Source organism: Pipistrellus hanaki (assembly GCF_964339955.1).
Source record: "Pipistrellus hanaki genome assembly, chromosome: X".
Lineage (NCBI taxonomy): Eukaryota > Metazoa > Chordata > Mammalia > Chiroptera > Vespertilionidae > Pipistrellus > Pipistrellus hanaki.
Window position 1 is genome coordinate 72619096 of NC_140524.1, and position 17126 is coordinate 72636221.

The following is a 17126-nucleotide window of genomic DNA, read 5'->3' on the forward strand; positions in this document are numbered from 1 at the left end:
TCCATTGTATAGATGTACCAGCTTTTTAACCCACTCATCTGCCGATGGTCACTTAGGCTGTTTCCAAATCTTAGCTACTGTAAATTGCACTGCTATGACCATAGGGGTGCATATATTCTTTCTGATTGGTGTTTCTGATTTCCTAGGATATATTCCTAGAAGTGGGATCCCTGGGTCAAACAGGAGTTCCATTTTTAATTTTTTTAGTAAACTCCATACAGAATTTCAATAGAGGCTGCACCAGTCTGCATTCCCACCAGTAGTACAATATATTAGGGTTCCTTTTTTCTGCATTCTTGCCAATACTTGTTGTTTGTTGACTTGTTGATGGTAGCCATTCTGACAGGTGTGAAGTGGTACCTCACTGTCATTTTGATTTGCATCTCTCTGATGATTAGTGACTTTAAGCATTTTTTCATATGCCTCTTGGACTTCTGTATGTCCACTTTGGAGAAGTATCTATTTAGGTCCTTTGCCCATTATTAATTGAATTGTTTATCTTCCTTTTGTTTAGTTGTGTGAGTTCTCTATAAATTTTGGAAAATAAACCCTTATTAAATGTATCATTTGCAAATGTGTTCTCCCATCAGTGGGCTTTCTTGCTATTTTGTTGATGGTTTCTTTTGCTGTGCAGAGGCTTTTTATTTTGATGTAGCCCAATTTGTTTATTTTCTCCTTAGTTTCCATTGCCCTAGGGCAGTGGTCAGCAAACTCATTAGTCAACAGAGCCAAATATCAACAGTACAACGATTGAAATTTCTTTTGAGAGCAAATTTTTTAAACTTAAACTTCTTCTAATGCCACTTCTTCAAAATAGACTCACCCAGGCCGTGGTATTTTTGTGGAAGAGCCACACTCAAGGGGCCAAAGAGACACATGTGACTCACGAGCTTCAGTTTGATGACCACGGCCCTAGGAAATGTATCAGTAAACATTGCTATGAAAGATGTCTGAGATTTTGCTGCCTATGGTTTCTTCTAAGATTTTTATTGTTTCGTGTCTCAGAGTTAAGTCCTTTATCCATTTTGAATTTATTTTTGTGTATGATGTAAGTTGATGGTCTATTTTCATTTTTTGCATATATCTGTCCAATTTTCCCAACACCTTTTATTGAAGAGATTGTCTTCACTCCAGTGTATGCTTTGTTTCCTTAGTCAAATATTAATTGAGCACAATGGCTTAGATTGATTTTCTTTTGATATCTGTCTTTTGCTCTCTTCCTCTGGTACACAAGGTGGTGGGCTGGTGGGAATGTGAGTGCACATATCCAAAAGCAAATTTCAGGTATTTTTCAAGGTACAAGTATTATATTATTGTATTTCTTAACATTTGACTTGCATACAGCTACAGTATAATTTTTTTAGGGCCTTTTCATTTTATATGTTTTTCTGACCAACTTTTTAAATGTTGTTCTCCAATCCTATTTTCCCACAAGCCCTATAGTTTTTATTTCTCAAATATGCCGAGCAAGGTAATTTTAAAGAAACATATATGTCTCATTATATTGTAGCTTAAGTGATTCTACTTTGCATGTACAACATGCCTTTACCTGTGAAATTTAAACAATTTTAGTGATATCTTCTTCAATTAATGGAGAAAAAAAACTTTTCATTATATGCACAGAGAAACTGAAGAAGTCAATGACTACACTTGGATTACTCAATGGTCAATAGTGAAGCCAAAAAAAATTCCAGGTATTCCAACTCTTCCCCCTCCCAAGTTCAAATAACCTGAATGTGCTTTATACTTAGTAGGCATATTTGATAAATAATCTCTTTTGAGCAAGAAAAGTTTTTTAATAAACAATTTCATAGAATTTGAGAAGGACTGAGAAAAATGCTAGAATCACATCAGGGTGATCAAAACAGGCAGGTTATTTTTATTATAGCTTATCTTATTTGCTTGCTCAACAATGGATACTTTATGAATTATTAGAATTTAGAGTAAAATAGAACTTTGTGGCCCCTGTAACTTTAGTGAAACCCTATTATTTAGACTCATATTGGTAATTATGTATTAATATTAGCCAAATCATTAAAATTACACAAAATTTTATTTTAAGTAGCAAAGTATAAATGACTTCTAAACGCATTGGATTTATGTCCAATTTTAGACCATAGCCAATTTTTAGAATGCCTGACATTAAATTTACTTAACTAAGATTCTAAATCTCACTGTTTTTCTGTTTTTTTTTCTTTATTGATTAAGGTATTAAATATGTGTCCTTACCCCCTCATTGCCCCCCCACCCACCCAGTCATGTTCATGCCTTCACCCCCTGGTATCTGCATCCATTGGTTATGCTTAAATCTCACTGTTTTTCAATGATGATTTCTAAACTACTTTATTCATGTAGCCAAAAAGGCAATGATGAACATGTTTTTGGGGGTGAGGACAGGGATGAGTGGATTGTTGGGGTTTTATTTTTGGGGGGTGGTCTAACATGAGAACATCATATCTAAGATTTATTTTTTAAAAGACATACAAAGTCAGGAAGGAAATTTCGGTACTTCTAATGACTGTGACAAGTAGACAGAATTTGCTGTTTTGCTTTGCATATTTGTTAAAAGCAAAGTATTAGATATGGCAATATCTAGATCTTCCAAGTCCTAACTTAGTGCCCTCAACTATTAGCCTCTAGGAGACAATGTTATCTTCTCCCTATTAAGGAAGATTTTCATTTGGGCACAGGGTTGGCACAGCTGTTAGCTGAAAGGAAGACATAATAAGAACATTTTGCTAAAAAGCTCTTTCCCCAGTTCATTACCTGTTCAACATTGCCAGTGAAGACCCCATCGAGGATAAAGTATGTCCAGAACAATGGCCATTCACACTCTATATTTTCAAATAACTTCAGCTCAGCTGGTTCATAGTATAAGCGATTGGGATCCTGATAAAAGCATAATAAACACAGTCTGTCTTATCACTCCAAGATCAAATATACATATTTAGACCAGGGGTATATAACATAGCCTTTCATTATTGATAGTTTCAGAGAAGGCAGAAAATGTCCATACCTCTCTGCCTTAGCAAGTACTTTGTGATATGACTTCTAACTACTAGAACAGGAATAATAATGACATTATAGGCAGGTGTATGAAGACATGAGATTAATCTGTAATAAACTTGAGTTTTATTTTATACTTTATAAGTTTTAGGTAGCAGAAGAAAATGTGGACAGAAATATTTAGCAGATGGCAAGAGATGAGAGTTTGGGAATCACCATTATGAGTGACAAATGAAGCACAAATTGTAGATGTAATAACTATATATAATGAAGGAATGGCTCAAGAACAGAATCTGTAAAACCCTCTCAGTTTCATGAGTGAAGGAGAGAAAGAGAAAATAATTAGGACAATGTAGTGTTGTGAATATTAAAATAAGTAAAGAATTTCAAGAAAACATAGAGATAAGTAACAGTGATGTCCTACAAAGAAGTCAAGCAGAATAAAGATTGTGGAGAGGCAATTGGATGGGTCATTTAGAAGATTATGATGATATTTGAGAGCATAATTTTCATAGATTGGTAGAGGAGGAAGTTAACAAGGCTAAAGAATAAAGTTAAAGAGAGGAAGTAAACCAGAAGAGTTTGAGCTCAATGATTTTAAAAAATTATTATAATGGCTCTCGACCAGCAAATTTAAACCTTAAACACATTGCCAATGAAAATGCTTCTTATTGATAACTCATTGCCTTCAATAATACTTAATTTTTTCCATTGATACTTCCAAGGAGAATTTTGACAACTGTAACAAATGGAAATTAATTTTTCAAGATCAAAAACTGTTTACAACTAACCAACAGCAAAAGCTAGAAGGAGCCAGGAAGAGCTAATGATGGAAAGATTTTTTTCCTATAACATTATTAAATACCAGAGGCCCAATGAATGAAATTCTTGCATGGGTAGGGTTCCTAGGCCTGGCCAGCAATTGGCCTATCTGTGGGGCAACCAGTGGGGTAATGGGGCTCCCCCTGCTAGCACCCACCTTGGCTAGCCTGGGGCATGTGGGCTGGGGGCAGTTACTGCATTAAGCATCTGCCCCCTGGTGGTCAGTGAGCATCATAGCAACTGGTCGTTCCACAGTTTTGGTCTATTTGCATATTAGCTTTTATTATATAGGATTTAGGAGGGAAAATACTTTGAGGCTATGCAAATACTCTGTTTCTGCCTAAACTTTCATTCACTGGTTTAAACATACAACTTAAAAATAAACAAATGCAGAAAGGCTTACAAACAGAACTTAGCTACTAAACCCAACAAAATTAGCAACTATCATTTATTATTATCCTATTTAGTGATTATTTTAAGTACCATGAGTGAAGTAACTGTTTACTCTGAATAAGACTATAGATAGCCTTGGAATCATTTTGGAGAGAAGGAACCTACCTCTTTAGGGGTTTTGTATCCATCTCGTAGAAAGCGACAGCAGCCATAACGACCCTGGGAATGCAGAGAAAAAAGGTCAGAAGTTTATACACTGGTTCAGCCATATATTTAATCGGAAATACCTTCTTTGCTATAATCTTTATAAACATTTATGCAACCAATATAGGAGCACCTAAATATATAAAGCAAATCTAGATGAATATAAGGGGGAGAACAATAGTAATAGAGTCATAGAAGTGGGTTTTAAAACCTGATTGACATCAATGGAAAGCTCTTCTAGACAGAAACTCAACAAGAAAACAGGGGCCTTAAATGACATACTAGATCACATAGATTTAACTGATATCTTCATAGCATTTCACCCCAAAGCAGCAGAATATATATTATTTTCAAGTAAATATAGAACACTTTCTAGGAGAGACCACAAAATAAATCTCAAATTTTAAAAACTGAAATCATATTAAGAGTCTTCTCTGACCATCTCAGTATGAAGCAGGTAATCAATCACAAAAAGAGTGAAAAACACACAAAGACATGGAAGCTAAATGACATATTACTAAACAATGAATGAGTTCACAATGAAATCAAGGAAGAAATCAAAAGATACTTTGAAACAAATAAAAATAGGAACACAACAACCCAAAATCTACGGGACACGGTGAAAGCAGTAGTAAGAGGGAAATTCACAGCATGACAGGCCTACCACCAGATATAAAAATAATTTCAAATAAGCTATTTAACTACACTCTTAAAGGAACCAGAAAAGGAACAAACAAATCCCAAGGTGAGTAGAAGAAAGGGAATTATATGCATTACAATGGAAATAAATGAAGTATAAACTAAATATATATATATATATATATGAAAGATCATATATATATAAATATATATAAATATATATATATATAAATATATATTTATATATATAAATAAATATATATTTATTTATATATATATAAATAAATATATATATTTTATATATATTTTTTATATATTTTATATATTTTATATATATTTATATATATAAAATATTTTTTATATATTTATATATATATAAAAATATATATATTATATATATAAATAAATATATATATTTATATATATATAAATATATATAAATATTTATATATAAATATATATATATATATATATATATATATATATATATATATATGAAAGATCAATAAAACTAAGAGCTGGTTCTTTGAAAAGAAAATGGTCGTCAAATAAGCAGACCTTTCTTGCACCTCTTCCCAGAGCCAGACAGGAAATAACACTAAAGTGGGAAACATTTACCAGGAATTGCCAACTGAGGTCCAGCTGAGGAGGAGAGTTATATCAAGGAAGGACATAAAACATCTGGAGGCTGATAGGAAGGATAAGGTCATAAGAAGAGGTGACCCAGCTTCCATGGGCAGCAGACCGAGTGGGAGGAGTGAGTTCTGGGCTATTGGAGGGTGTGTTCCCTCAGAAGATTGAGGCCTGGAACCCAGGCTGGACTCCATAGCCCAGAGAACCAGAGCCGAAACCAGTGGCCCATGTCACATCCAGCCGTGACTGCTGGCCCTCAGGGAATCTGGTAGGAGAGAAAGCCTCCACATTTTGTTTGTGTTTTATTGTTTGTTTTGTTTTTAATTATATATATTTTTTACTTCAGAGAGGAAGGGAGGGAGGGAGGGAGGGAGGGAGGGAGGGAGAGAGAGAGAGAGAGAGAGAGAGAGAGAGAGAGAGAGAGAGATTGAGAGAAACATCAATGATGAGAGATTCGTTGGTCAACTGCCTCCTGTATACCCAACACTAGAGATCGAGCCTGCAACTGGGGATATGCCCTGACCAGTAATCAAACCATGACCTTTTGATTCATAGGTTTACACTCAAACACTTAGCTATACCAGCTGACCTCATATTTTTGGCTTTTTTTTTTTTTCCTTTATTGATTAAGGTATTACATATGTGTCCTTATCCCCTCATTGCAGCCTGACCCCACTCCCATTCATGCCCTCACCCCCCTGGTGTCTGTGTCCATTAGTTATGCTTATATGCATGCATACAAGTCCTTTGGTTGATTCCTGCCCCTTCCCCTCACCCATTTGACCCAATGATCCCACTTCTAGGAATATATACCAAGAAACTAGAAACACTAATCATAAAGGATATACACTAAGTGGCCAGATTATTATGATCTCTGAATGCATAATAATCTGGCCACTGAATGAATATATATATATATATATATATATATATATATATATTCCGGTGCATAAATTCATGCATGGATGGGGTCCGGCCAGCCTGGCCAGGGGGAGGTGACATGGGCAGTTAGCCAGCCTGCCTGCTGATTGAACTCCTGGTCGAGAGGACAATTTGCATATCAGCCTTTTATTATATAGATATACACTGAGTGGCCAGATTATTATGCATTCAGAGATCATAATAATCTGGCCACTCTGTATGCACCCCTATGTTCATAGCAGCACAATATACAATGGCTAAGATTAGGAAACAACCTAAGTGCCCATCAGCAGATGAGTGGATTCAAAAACTGTGGCACATCTACACAATGGAATACTATGCTGCTATTAAAAGGAAGGAACTCCTATCATTTGCAACATCATGGATGAAGCTGGAGAGTATTATGCTAAGTGAAAAAAGTCAGTCAGAGAAAGATAAATATCACATGATCACATTCAATTGTGGCTTTTTTTAAAGCCTAGAACACAGGAGTTTCATTTACAGCAAGCATACAAACTCATGGCCCACAATGAATATTTTTGCAGCCCAGCCAATATAACGGCATGTAAGAAATATTTTAATAAAAATTTCATAACTTAATTTTTTAATATCCTGTTATACATAATTATTAATAACAAACTACAATGTTCTCTAATAACTTATTATTATAATCATGTTGTTTTCCTTTCCCTTACACACCTTGCACGTAGGCACACCATTTCTCTCCACTAATACTAGCAGCGAATATTTTAGCAGCTGATTGCCACATCATTAGTCTTGAACTGACTTGCTTGATGTGCACAAAAGGAAATATTTCACTTTTGGAGAATAAGAAAAATAGGTTTATTTGCGTTACTTATTAATTTGTGCACTTATTTAATGTCTGGTAAGTTAATGTTCAAGAAAAAATATTAACTTTTATTAAAATGTTCTATTATTTTATGTTAACAATTACTCATTTATTTCAGCCCTTGTATTCAGCATGTCTCTATCAAAATAAACCTACATTTCTATGAAAATTTAAGCCTTTTTTTTTTTTTCCTGGCCCACATAAACTCAAACCTTGTTTATTTGGCCCATATTATCCTTTGAGTTTGACATGCTCAATTTACAGCTACTCACATGAGAATTGGTGGAGAGAGAATGGTAGGAACTCAAGGTGCCTGAGGAAAAGATGGGGTTGGAAGCATTGTGGGGAGACATGGGAGAGCAGCAGCAGGAGAACTGCATTTGGCCATACCTCGGGTCCAGTAATAATTAATGTCGTTTTTAACATTCGTTTAAAATCTTGCTTGGCGTTGACTTGTATTGACATAACCTTCAAACACGTGGTATCTACAGAACGTGTGAAGTGCAATTTACAAGTTTTGCTTGAAAAAGTTTGTGTTTGGTTTGGTTTTTGTTGCAAAACTAGGGCTAAGAAGATGGCGGATGAAGAGCATATTCGGCACTGCATGCTTTACGAGTTCCAATTAGGAAGAAAAGCAAGTGAGGCTGCAAAAAACATCTGTAGTGCTCTTGGTCAAGATGCAGTTAGCGCCAGAAAATGCCAGCGTTGGTTTGAGAAATTTCGCGAGGGAAATTTTTCGTTAGATGACAAGAGTGGTCGAGGCCGTGTGTCCAATTTTGATCAAGAAGCTCTTCAAGCTCTTTTGGTGCAAAATCCTCAAATTACCCAACAAGAGCTTGCGACAACTTTAAATTGTTCACAAAAAACAATTTCCAATCAATTGCGTGCACTTGGCAAAGTCCAAAAGTTTGGAAAATGGGTTCCTCATGAGTTGACCAACAACCGTAATCAAAGAGTCACAATTTGCAGTTCGCTCCTCTCTCATTAAAACCGTTTGCCATTTTTAGAGCAAATTGTTACCAGAGATGAAGAATGGGTGTTGTATGTTAATTTGAAAAGGCGGCCTCAATGGTTGGACAAAAATGAGGCTCCGCAGCCCACGCCAAAACCTGACTTGCATGTGAAAAAAGTGATGTTGTGTGTTTGGTGGAATTTTAAAGGAATTCTTCATTATGAACTTTTACCATCTAACCAAACCATTACAAGTGCAGTGTATAGTGCCCAATTGGAAAGGTTAGCCCAAGCTTTAAGAGAAAAAGAACCTGTGCTGATTAATCGGAAGGGCGTAATTCTTCACCAAGATAACGCACGACCGCATACTGCAAGAATCACTGCTGAAAAACTGCGCCAGTTGGAATGGGAAGTTCTCCCTCAACCTGCATATTCTCCTGATATTGCCCCTTCTGATTACCATTTGTTTCGTTCTTTGCAAAACTTTCTTCTTGGAAAAAAATTTAATAATGAAGAATGCCTCAAAAATGCATTGACCGAATTTTTTGCATCAAAATCACAAGAATTTTACAACAGAGGGATTAAAATGCTTCCTGAGCGTTGGGCACAAGTAGTAGAAAACAACGGCAACTATATTGTTGATTAAATTTTGTTGTATTGTTTAAATAAATTCGATTTTAAAAAGTATTAGAAAACGACATTAATTGTTACTAGACCTAATAGAAACAGCCATTTTTTCCTGAGAGGAGCTAGCTGCCCTCAAGAAGAGAAAAAACCCCACCTTAAGTGATAGGGCCTGCCAGACCCTCAGGCACCCTGCCTGCCATACCCTGCATCTTGACCTTTGCAGAAGACAACAAAGTCCAAACCTTTGTGTTAGAACAGTATCAGGAAGCATCAGTAACTGGATTGAGGGTAGGGCCATCCACCCAACTTTCCTGTGAACCTGATAGTTGCTTCCCCCATACAGGAGAGCTAATAGAAACTCCAGGTTTACAGCTGAGCCTACTGGACTACATATAGGATCTCTGTCATGACAAAGGCAGAGCAATATTCTGGTCACTCCCAGAGGAGTAACTCTGGGACATGGAAAAACATCCAGCACATTCCCTGAAATCTGAATAGCACCATCCCCTCAAGGGAAACCCAGAGTTCTAGACTCCCAATTCTGCATAAAGTGCTTTCAGAGCTGACTGACAGCTAAAGGAGGGTAGAGGTGGAACCCTGATAATGTGGGAAGCTTACTGACCAAACACTAAGCCCCATGCCACTAACAAACCTGCTTTACAAGGCAGATTAACTGCTCCCACGTGTAGACAAGTGCTGTGGAGACAGAAACTGTGGATCTCTCGGAGCTTCAAGCAGGTTTGTTGAAAGCCAAAGGAGGACAGATTCTGACAATGGTTGGTAGCTAAGTACCTCCCAGGAAGTCCAAAATTGGCAGACAAAATATTCAGCCACAGTCATCAGAAGAGCAGAGTCCAATAGGAGCTCCAAGGAGGCACTAAACATGGCCAAGACAAATGCCACTTCACCATTTTTTTATTCTCTTCCCTTTCTGTCTGTCCTTTATTTATATTCCTTATCTGTTTTATTGATTGTCTATTATTTTGGTCTCTATTGTATCTGTCCTATTTTAGTCTTCCCTTTTCCTACTCAATATTTTTTTTCCTTTTTCTCCTGCTCTCTCATCTTTTTTCCTTTTATTATTTTGGGTCTATCTGCTTTATTCTTTATTTTCCTTTTCAATTTTTTTCATCCTCTTTAATTTTAAATCACTTTCTTCCCCTATTCTTTATTCTTATTTTCTTTATTTCACCTCTGCCCCTTGTTATTCCTCTCCCCCTTTTTGTTGTTTGGGGGGGTGCTTCTTTTAGTTAGTTAGTTTGTTTTTTCTCTCCATAGTTTTAATTTTCTTCTACCATTAGGACTCTCTTTCCTAATTTTCTCTTCTCAGGGGGTGGCTTTAGGTGTTTTTGTAGGGGTATTTTGAATGTTTTTGCTTGGTTTCTTCTTTTGTTGTGTTATATTTTGTTCTGTTCTGTTAGCACCTCCACAACAGCTCAGATGACATAATGGCAGGTGAGCCACAAAGTCACCCATGAGAGGGAAGTTCCCAGCTATACTGGCATACCTCAGAAAACAAGAAGGACTTCTAATAAACTATCTAACCATACAAGTTAAATAATTAGACAAAGAACAAAAGGAAAAACCCAGAGGAAATAGAAGGAAGGAAATAATAAAGATCATAGTTCAAATAAATGACAAACTAAAAAAACAAACAAACAAAAAAAACCCACAAAAGATCAATGAAACAAAGAGCTGTTTCTTTGAAAATAAACAAGATTGATGAACCTGTAGCCAGTATCATCAAACAAAGAGAGAGAGAGAGAGAGAGAGAGAGAGAGAGAGAGAGAGAGAACACAAATAAACACAACCATAAATGAAGTAACAATACCAAAGAAAAACAAAAATTGTAAAAAAAAAAAAAATTAGCATGAATAACTATATTCCAACAAGCTGGACAAGGTGGACGAAATGGACCTATTCCTAGAGAAAAACAATTTTCCAAAATTGAATCAGAAAAAAAAAAACTTGCATAGGCCCATAACTACTGATGAAACTGAAGTAATAATAATAATAATAATAATAATAATAATAATAATAAAACACCCAGCGAACAAAAGGCCTGGTATGGATGCCCTGACAGTGAAGTTATACCAATCAAAAAAAGAACTAACATGTATTCTACTCAAACTATTTTAAAAAATAAAAAAGGGATGAAAACTTCCAAGCTCATTTTATAAGGCCAGCATTATCTTAATTTCAAAACCATATAAAGACGTAACAAGAAATTACAGGCCAATGCTAATATCCTCAAAGAAATATTAGCATATAGGATTAAAAATATATTAGAAACATCATACACCATGACCACATGGGGTTTATTCCATGGATGCAAGGCTGGTACACTAATTGCACATCAATAAACATAATACATCACATAAACAAGTTGAAAGACAAAAATCATCTGATGATATCAATTAACACAGAAAAAGCATTCAAGCCCAGCCAGCTTGACTCAGTAGTTGAGCATCACCCTATAAACCAGGATGTTACGGTTCCTGGAGAGGGCACATGCCTGGATTGTGGGCTTGATCCCCAGTGTGGGGTGTGCAGGAAGCAGCCAATCAATGATTTTCTCCCATCATTAATGTTTTCTCTCATTTTCTCTCTCTCCCTCTCCCTTCCTCTCTGAAATCAATAAAATATTTTTAAAGAAAAAGCATTTGACACAATACAACACACTTTCTTGAAAAAAGAATATCAGCAAATTGGGAATAGAGGTATCATAACTACGTTTTAAAAAGGACATACATGACAAACCTACAGCCAATGTCATATTCAATGTGCAAAAATTACAACCATTTTCCCTAAGAATAGGAATAATACAGGGATGTCCTATTTCACCACTCTTATTAAACATAGTACTGGAAGTCCTAGCCACAGGAATTAGACAAGAAGAAAAAGTAAAGGCATCCAAATTGAAAAGTAGAAAGTAAAACTATCATTATTTCCAGATGTCATGATATTGTACATAGAAAACCATAAAGTATCCAACAAAGAAAATACTCGATTTAATAAATGAATTTGGCAACATAGCAGAATACAAAATTAACACCCAGAAATCTATGGCATTTTTATACAGCAACAATGAACTCTTAAAAAGAGAAACTAAACAAACAATCCCATTTACCATTGAAACAAAAAAATTATGATACTTAGGAATAAATTTAGCCAAGGAGGTAAAAGACCTGCACTCAGAAATCTACAGGACATTGAAAAAAAGATACAGAGAAATATATAAACAAGTAGAACATATCTTGCTCATGGATTCATAGTATAAACACCATTAAAATATCCATACTACTCAAAGCAACCTATAGATTCATTGCAATCCCTATTAAGGTACTTATGGCATATTTCACAGATCTAGAACAAACATGTGAAAAATGTATATGGAACCCAAAAAGGCCCCCAAAGGGCCACAGCCATCTTGAGAAAGAAGAACAAAGTTGAAGGGATACAATACCAGATATCAAGTTATACTGCAAAGCCAGTACTCAAAAGAGCCTGGTACTGGCACAAGAAAAGGAATATAGATCAATGGAACAGAACAGAGAACCTGAAATAAACCTAAACATTATGTTCAATTAATATTTGACAAAGGAGGAAAGAGAATACAATGGAGTCAAGGCAGTCTCTTCACTAAATGGTGTTCTGAAAATTGTACAGATACATGCAAAAAAATGAAACTAGAACACCAACTTACACCATATACAAGAATAACTTCAAAATTGATAAAAGATTTAAATCTAAGTTGTGAAACCATAAAAACTTTAGAAGAAAATAGAAGTAGCAAAACTTCGGACATCTCTAGTAGCAATATGTTTTCTGATAAATCTTTTAGGGCAAGGGAAACTAAGGAGGAAATCAACAAGGAAGAATATATCAAATAAAAACCTCCTGCACAGCAAAGGAAACCATCAACAAAATAAAAAGGAAGCCCACATTATGGGAGAACATAGATCTGATAAGGGGTCAATTTCCAAAATATATAAGGAACTCATACAACTTAACAAATAGAAGACAAACAATTCAATTTAAAAAATGGGCAAAGAACCTAAGTAGACACCTCTCCAAAGAGGACATACAGATGGCCAACAGACATACGAAAAAGTGTTCAATGTCCCTAATCATCAGAGAGATGGGAATTGAAATGAAAATTAGATATTACCTCACACCTGTCAGAATGGCTACCATCAACAAATCAATAAATGACTAGTGCTGGTGAAGATGTGGAGAAATGGGAACCCTAGTACACCACTGGTGGGAATGCAGACTATGCAGCCACTGTGGAAAACATTATGGAGGGTCCCCAAAACACTAAATATGGAACTGCCATTAGACACAATGATCCAACTCTAGGAATATATCCTAAGAAACCCGAAACACCAATCAGAAAAAAATGTATGCACCCCTGGTTCATAGCAGCACAACTTAGAATAGGTAAGATCTGGAAATAGCCCAAGTGCTAATCAGTAGATGAGTGGATAAAAAAAATCTGTGGCACATTTACACCAAGGAAAAAAAGAAGGATCTCTTACCCTTTTGAGACAGCATGGAGGGACCTGGAAAGTATTATGGTAAGTGAAATCATTGAGGCAGAGAAAGACAACTATCACATGATCTTACTCATATTTGGAATTTAATGAACAAAATAAACTGTTGAACACAATAAATCCAGGGACAGAGAAGCACAGAATAGACTGAGAAATCTCAGAGAAGAGGTGGGGGAGGATGTGTGGGTGGAGAAGGATTAACCTGGGGAACTTCTATGCATATATGCATAACCCATGGACACAGACAATAGTGTAGTGAAGGCCTGAGGAGGCTGTGGTGTGGAGGGTTTCAATGGGGGAAATGTAATACTCTCAACAATAAATGTACATTAAAATAAAATACACCTAAAAAAAGAAACAAAAAAAAGATTGACAAACCTTTAACTAAACTCATCAAGAAAAAAGAGAGAGAGAGAGAGAGAGAGAGAGAGAGAGAGAGAGAGAGAGAGAGAGAGAGGATCCAAATAAACAAAATTCGAAATGAAAAAGTAGAAGCAACTCACTCCACAGAAATACAAAGTATTGTAAGAAAATCTTAAGAACAGCTATATGCCAATAATTTGAACAATCTGGATAAATTCTTAGAACCATTCAATGTTCCAAACTGAATTAAAAAGAAAGAAAAAGAAAATCTGAACAGACCAATTATAACTAACGAAATTAAACAAGTAATCAAAAACTTCCAATAAACTAAAATCCTTGACTAAATGGCTTTACAGGTGAATTTTACCAAACATTGAAAGAAGTACTACCACCTATCCTCAAACTATTCCCAAAATTCAAGAGAGAATACTTCCAAGCTCGTTTTACAAAGTAAGCATTATCCTGATTCCAAACTAAATAAAGACAAGATAAATAAAAAAAAATTATATGTCAATATCACTGATGAACATGATGGAGAAATCCGCAACAAAATATTAGTAAACCAAAGCCAGCAATACTAGTACACGAAAAAGTTCATACACTATGATCAAGTGGGATTTATTCAGTGGACACAAGGTTGGTAAAATTTGAGCAAATAAATAAATGTGATATACCACATATCAAAATGATGGATAAAATCATATGATCATAGAGATAGTTTCAGAAAAATCAAATATCCAGCACTTACTTATAATAAAAATTCTTAGCAAAATAGGAACAGAGGGAACATAACATAATAAAGAATAAATATGACAACCCCATAGCTATGATCATACTCAATAGGGAAAAACTAAAAGTGTTCCACTTTGTATAACAATACAGAGAAGTCCACTTTTGCCACCCTTATACAAAATAATACTGAAGTCCTACCCACAGCAATCATACAAGAGAAAATAAAAGGTATCCAAATTTGAAAGGAAGAAATAAAATGTTCATTATTTGCATATGACATGATACTGTATATTTAAAAAAGCCTAAAAATCCACAAAAAACTACTGATAAATTTAGTAAAGTAGCAGGATACAAAATAAACATTGCTTTCATATACACTAATAGTAAACTATCAGAAAGCAAAACTAAGAAAACAATCCCATTTATAAATGCATAAAAAAGATACCTAGAAATAACTTTAACCAAGTAGGTAAAAGACCTGAACTCAGAAAATTATAAGGCAGTGAAGGAAGAAATTGAAGAAGATACAAATAAATGGTAACTCATGAATAGAAAGAATTAACATTGTTAAAATGTCCATACTGCCCAAAGCAGCCTATAGAGTCAATGCAATTCCCATCAAAATACCAGTGGCATACTTCACAGATGTAGAACAAATAATCCAAAAATTGATATGGAACCACAAAAGACGCCTAAAAGCTACAGCAATCTTGAAATGGAGCAAAGTTGGAGTTATCACATTACCTGATGTCAAGATTTTGGTAATCAAAAGTACATGGTACTGCCTTTAACACAGACATATAGATCAATGAAACAGAATATAGAGCACAGAAATAAACCCACCTATATGGGCAATTAATGTTTTACAAAGGAGGCAAGAACATACAGTGGGGTAAAGACAGTATCTATACTTATAATAGGGTAATATGAAAATTGATCAGGACACCATCACATAACAACCGATCAGCAGGAGAGCAGGGCAGCAAGCTATGTGAGGCAGAGAGCTACAAGCTGTCATGGGAGGGGCAGCCAGATGAGGCAAGCAGCAGCAAGCTACTCATGCAGGGCCACTAGTATTCAATAAATTGTGTTGGGAAAATTGTAAAGTTACATGCAAAAAATGAAATTAGACCCATCTTCTCACATGATATACTAGAATAAACTCAAAATGGATTTAAGACTACATAAATTTGAAATCATAAAACTCCTAGAAGAAATCCTAGGCAGTAAAATATCAGACATTTCTCCCATGAATTTTTTTTCTGATATGCTTCCTCAGGCAAGGGAAACAACAACAAAAATAAACTACATCAAATTGAAAATGTTTTCTACAGTGAAGAAAACCATCAACCACTTAGTGAGAGAACATGTCTGCCAATGTTATATCTGATAAGAGGTTAAGAGTTAAAATTTATAAAGACCTTATACAACTCTACCTGGCTGGATGGTTCATTTGCTTATAGCATCATCTTGTAGATGAGTGGTTCTCAACCTTTCTAATCCCAGGACCCTTTAATACAGTTCCTCATGTTGTGGTGACCCCCAACCATAAAATTGTTTGCGTTGCTACTTCCTAACTTTAATTTTGCTACTTTTATGAATCATAATGTAAATATCTTGTGGATAATAAAAACAGTATAAACTGATGAACAAAAAGATAGATACAGTGTCAGTAAAGCATCAAATAGGCTATCAAATTATAGCGGGAAAATTAGGGAGAGGTGGGGGAGATAAGAGATCACCTGAAGGAATTGTATGCATGCATATAAGCATAACCAATGGATGCAAGACACTGAGGGTGGGGACATGTATGGGAGTGGGGTGGGGTAGGGCCAATGGGAAGATATGTACACATATAATATCTTAATAAAAATGGAAATAAAATAAAAATAAATACATAAAAATAAAATAAAATAGCTCATTATAATAAAAACAAAACAAAAAGAATGCCCCTCAATTTGATTTTTGTCTGTTGTCTTCCCATGATTATATTGAGGTTATGCATTATTCAGAAGGATGTCACAGAGGTGCTATGCACTTCTCATTGCACTATATTGAGAGTACATGATGTCAAAACACCTTATTTCTGGTGATATTAACCCTGATTACTTGGTTAAATCACAGACTCGGGTCATAATGAAGGCCTAAAAAGATAATTTCCCTTTAAAGTAAGAATCCTAAAGGAAAGAAAGGCACATGTACACATACCTGAAGTTTGGTAATGATTTCCTGTTTTGTGACCTCCACCAACTGATTATCTTCTACTGCAAAGGCTGGGAAGGATATAACTGAAAGTAGACTAGCGTCAACCTCTTTGGATGTTGAAGCCCGGGGAAGTATTGAATTAAGGATAGACTAAGAGAAAGAAAATCAAATGTGGCACATTAGTGAATAATTCACGTTTGTAAAACTTACAAATTTAATTTCCA

General features: G+C 35.3%; 1 protein-coding gene across 3 annotated transcripts in view; it reads right to left on the bottom strand.

Annotated features, from left to right (window-relative positions):
• Nucleotides 1-17126, bottom strand: part of PHKA1 (phosphorylase kinase regulatory subunit alpha 1) — a 236260-nt gene that overhangs the window by 142029 nt on the left and 77105 nt on the right. For all 3 annotated transcript variants that reach the window (XM_084869451.1, XM_084869452.1, XM_084869450.1), the window contains exons 9-11: nucleotides 16906-17052; nucleotides 4387-4440; nucleotides 2767-2889 (exon numbers count right to left, since the gene is read on the bottom strand). In XM_084869451.1, coding sequence (XP_084725577.1) covers nucleotides 2767-2889; nucleotides 4387-4440; nucleotides 16906-17052 — 324 coding nt within the window. The remainder of the gene's footprint in view (nucleotides 1-2766; nucleotides 2890-4386; nucleotides 4441-16905; nucleotides 17053-17126) is intronic.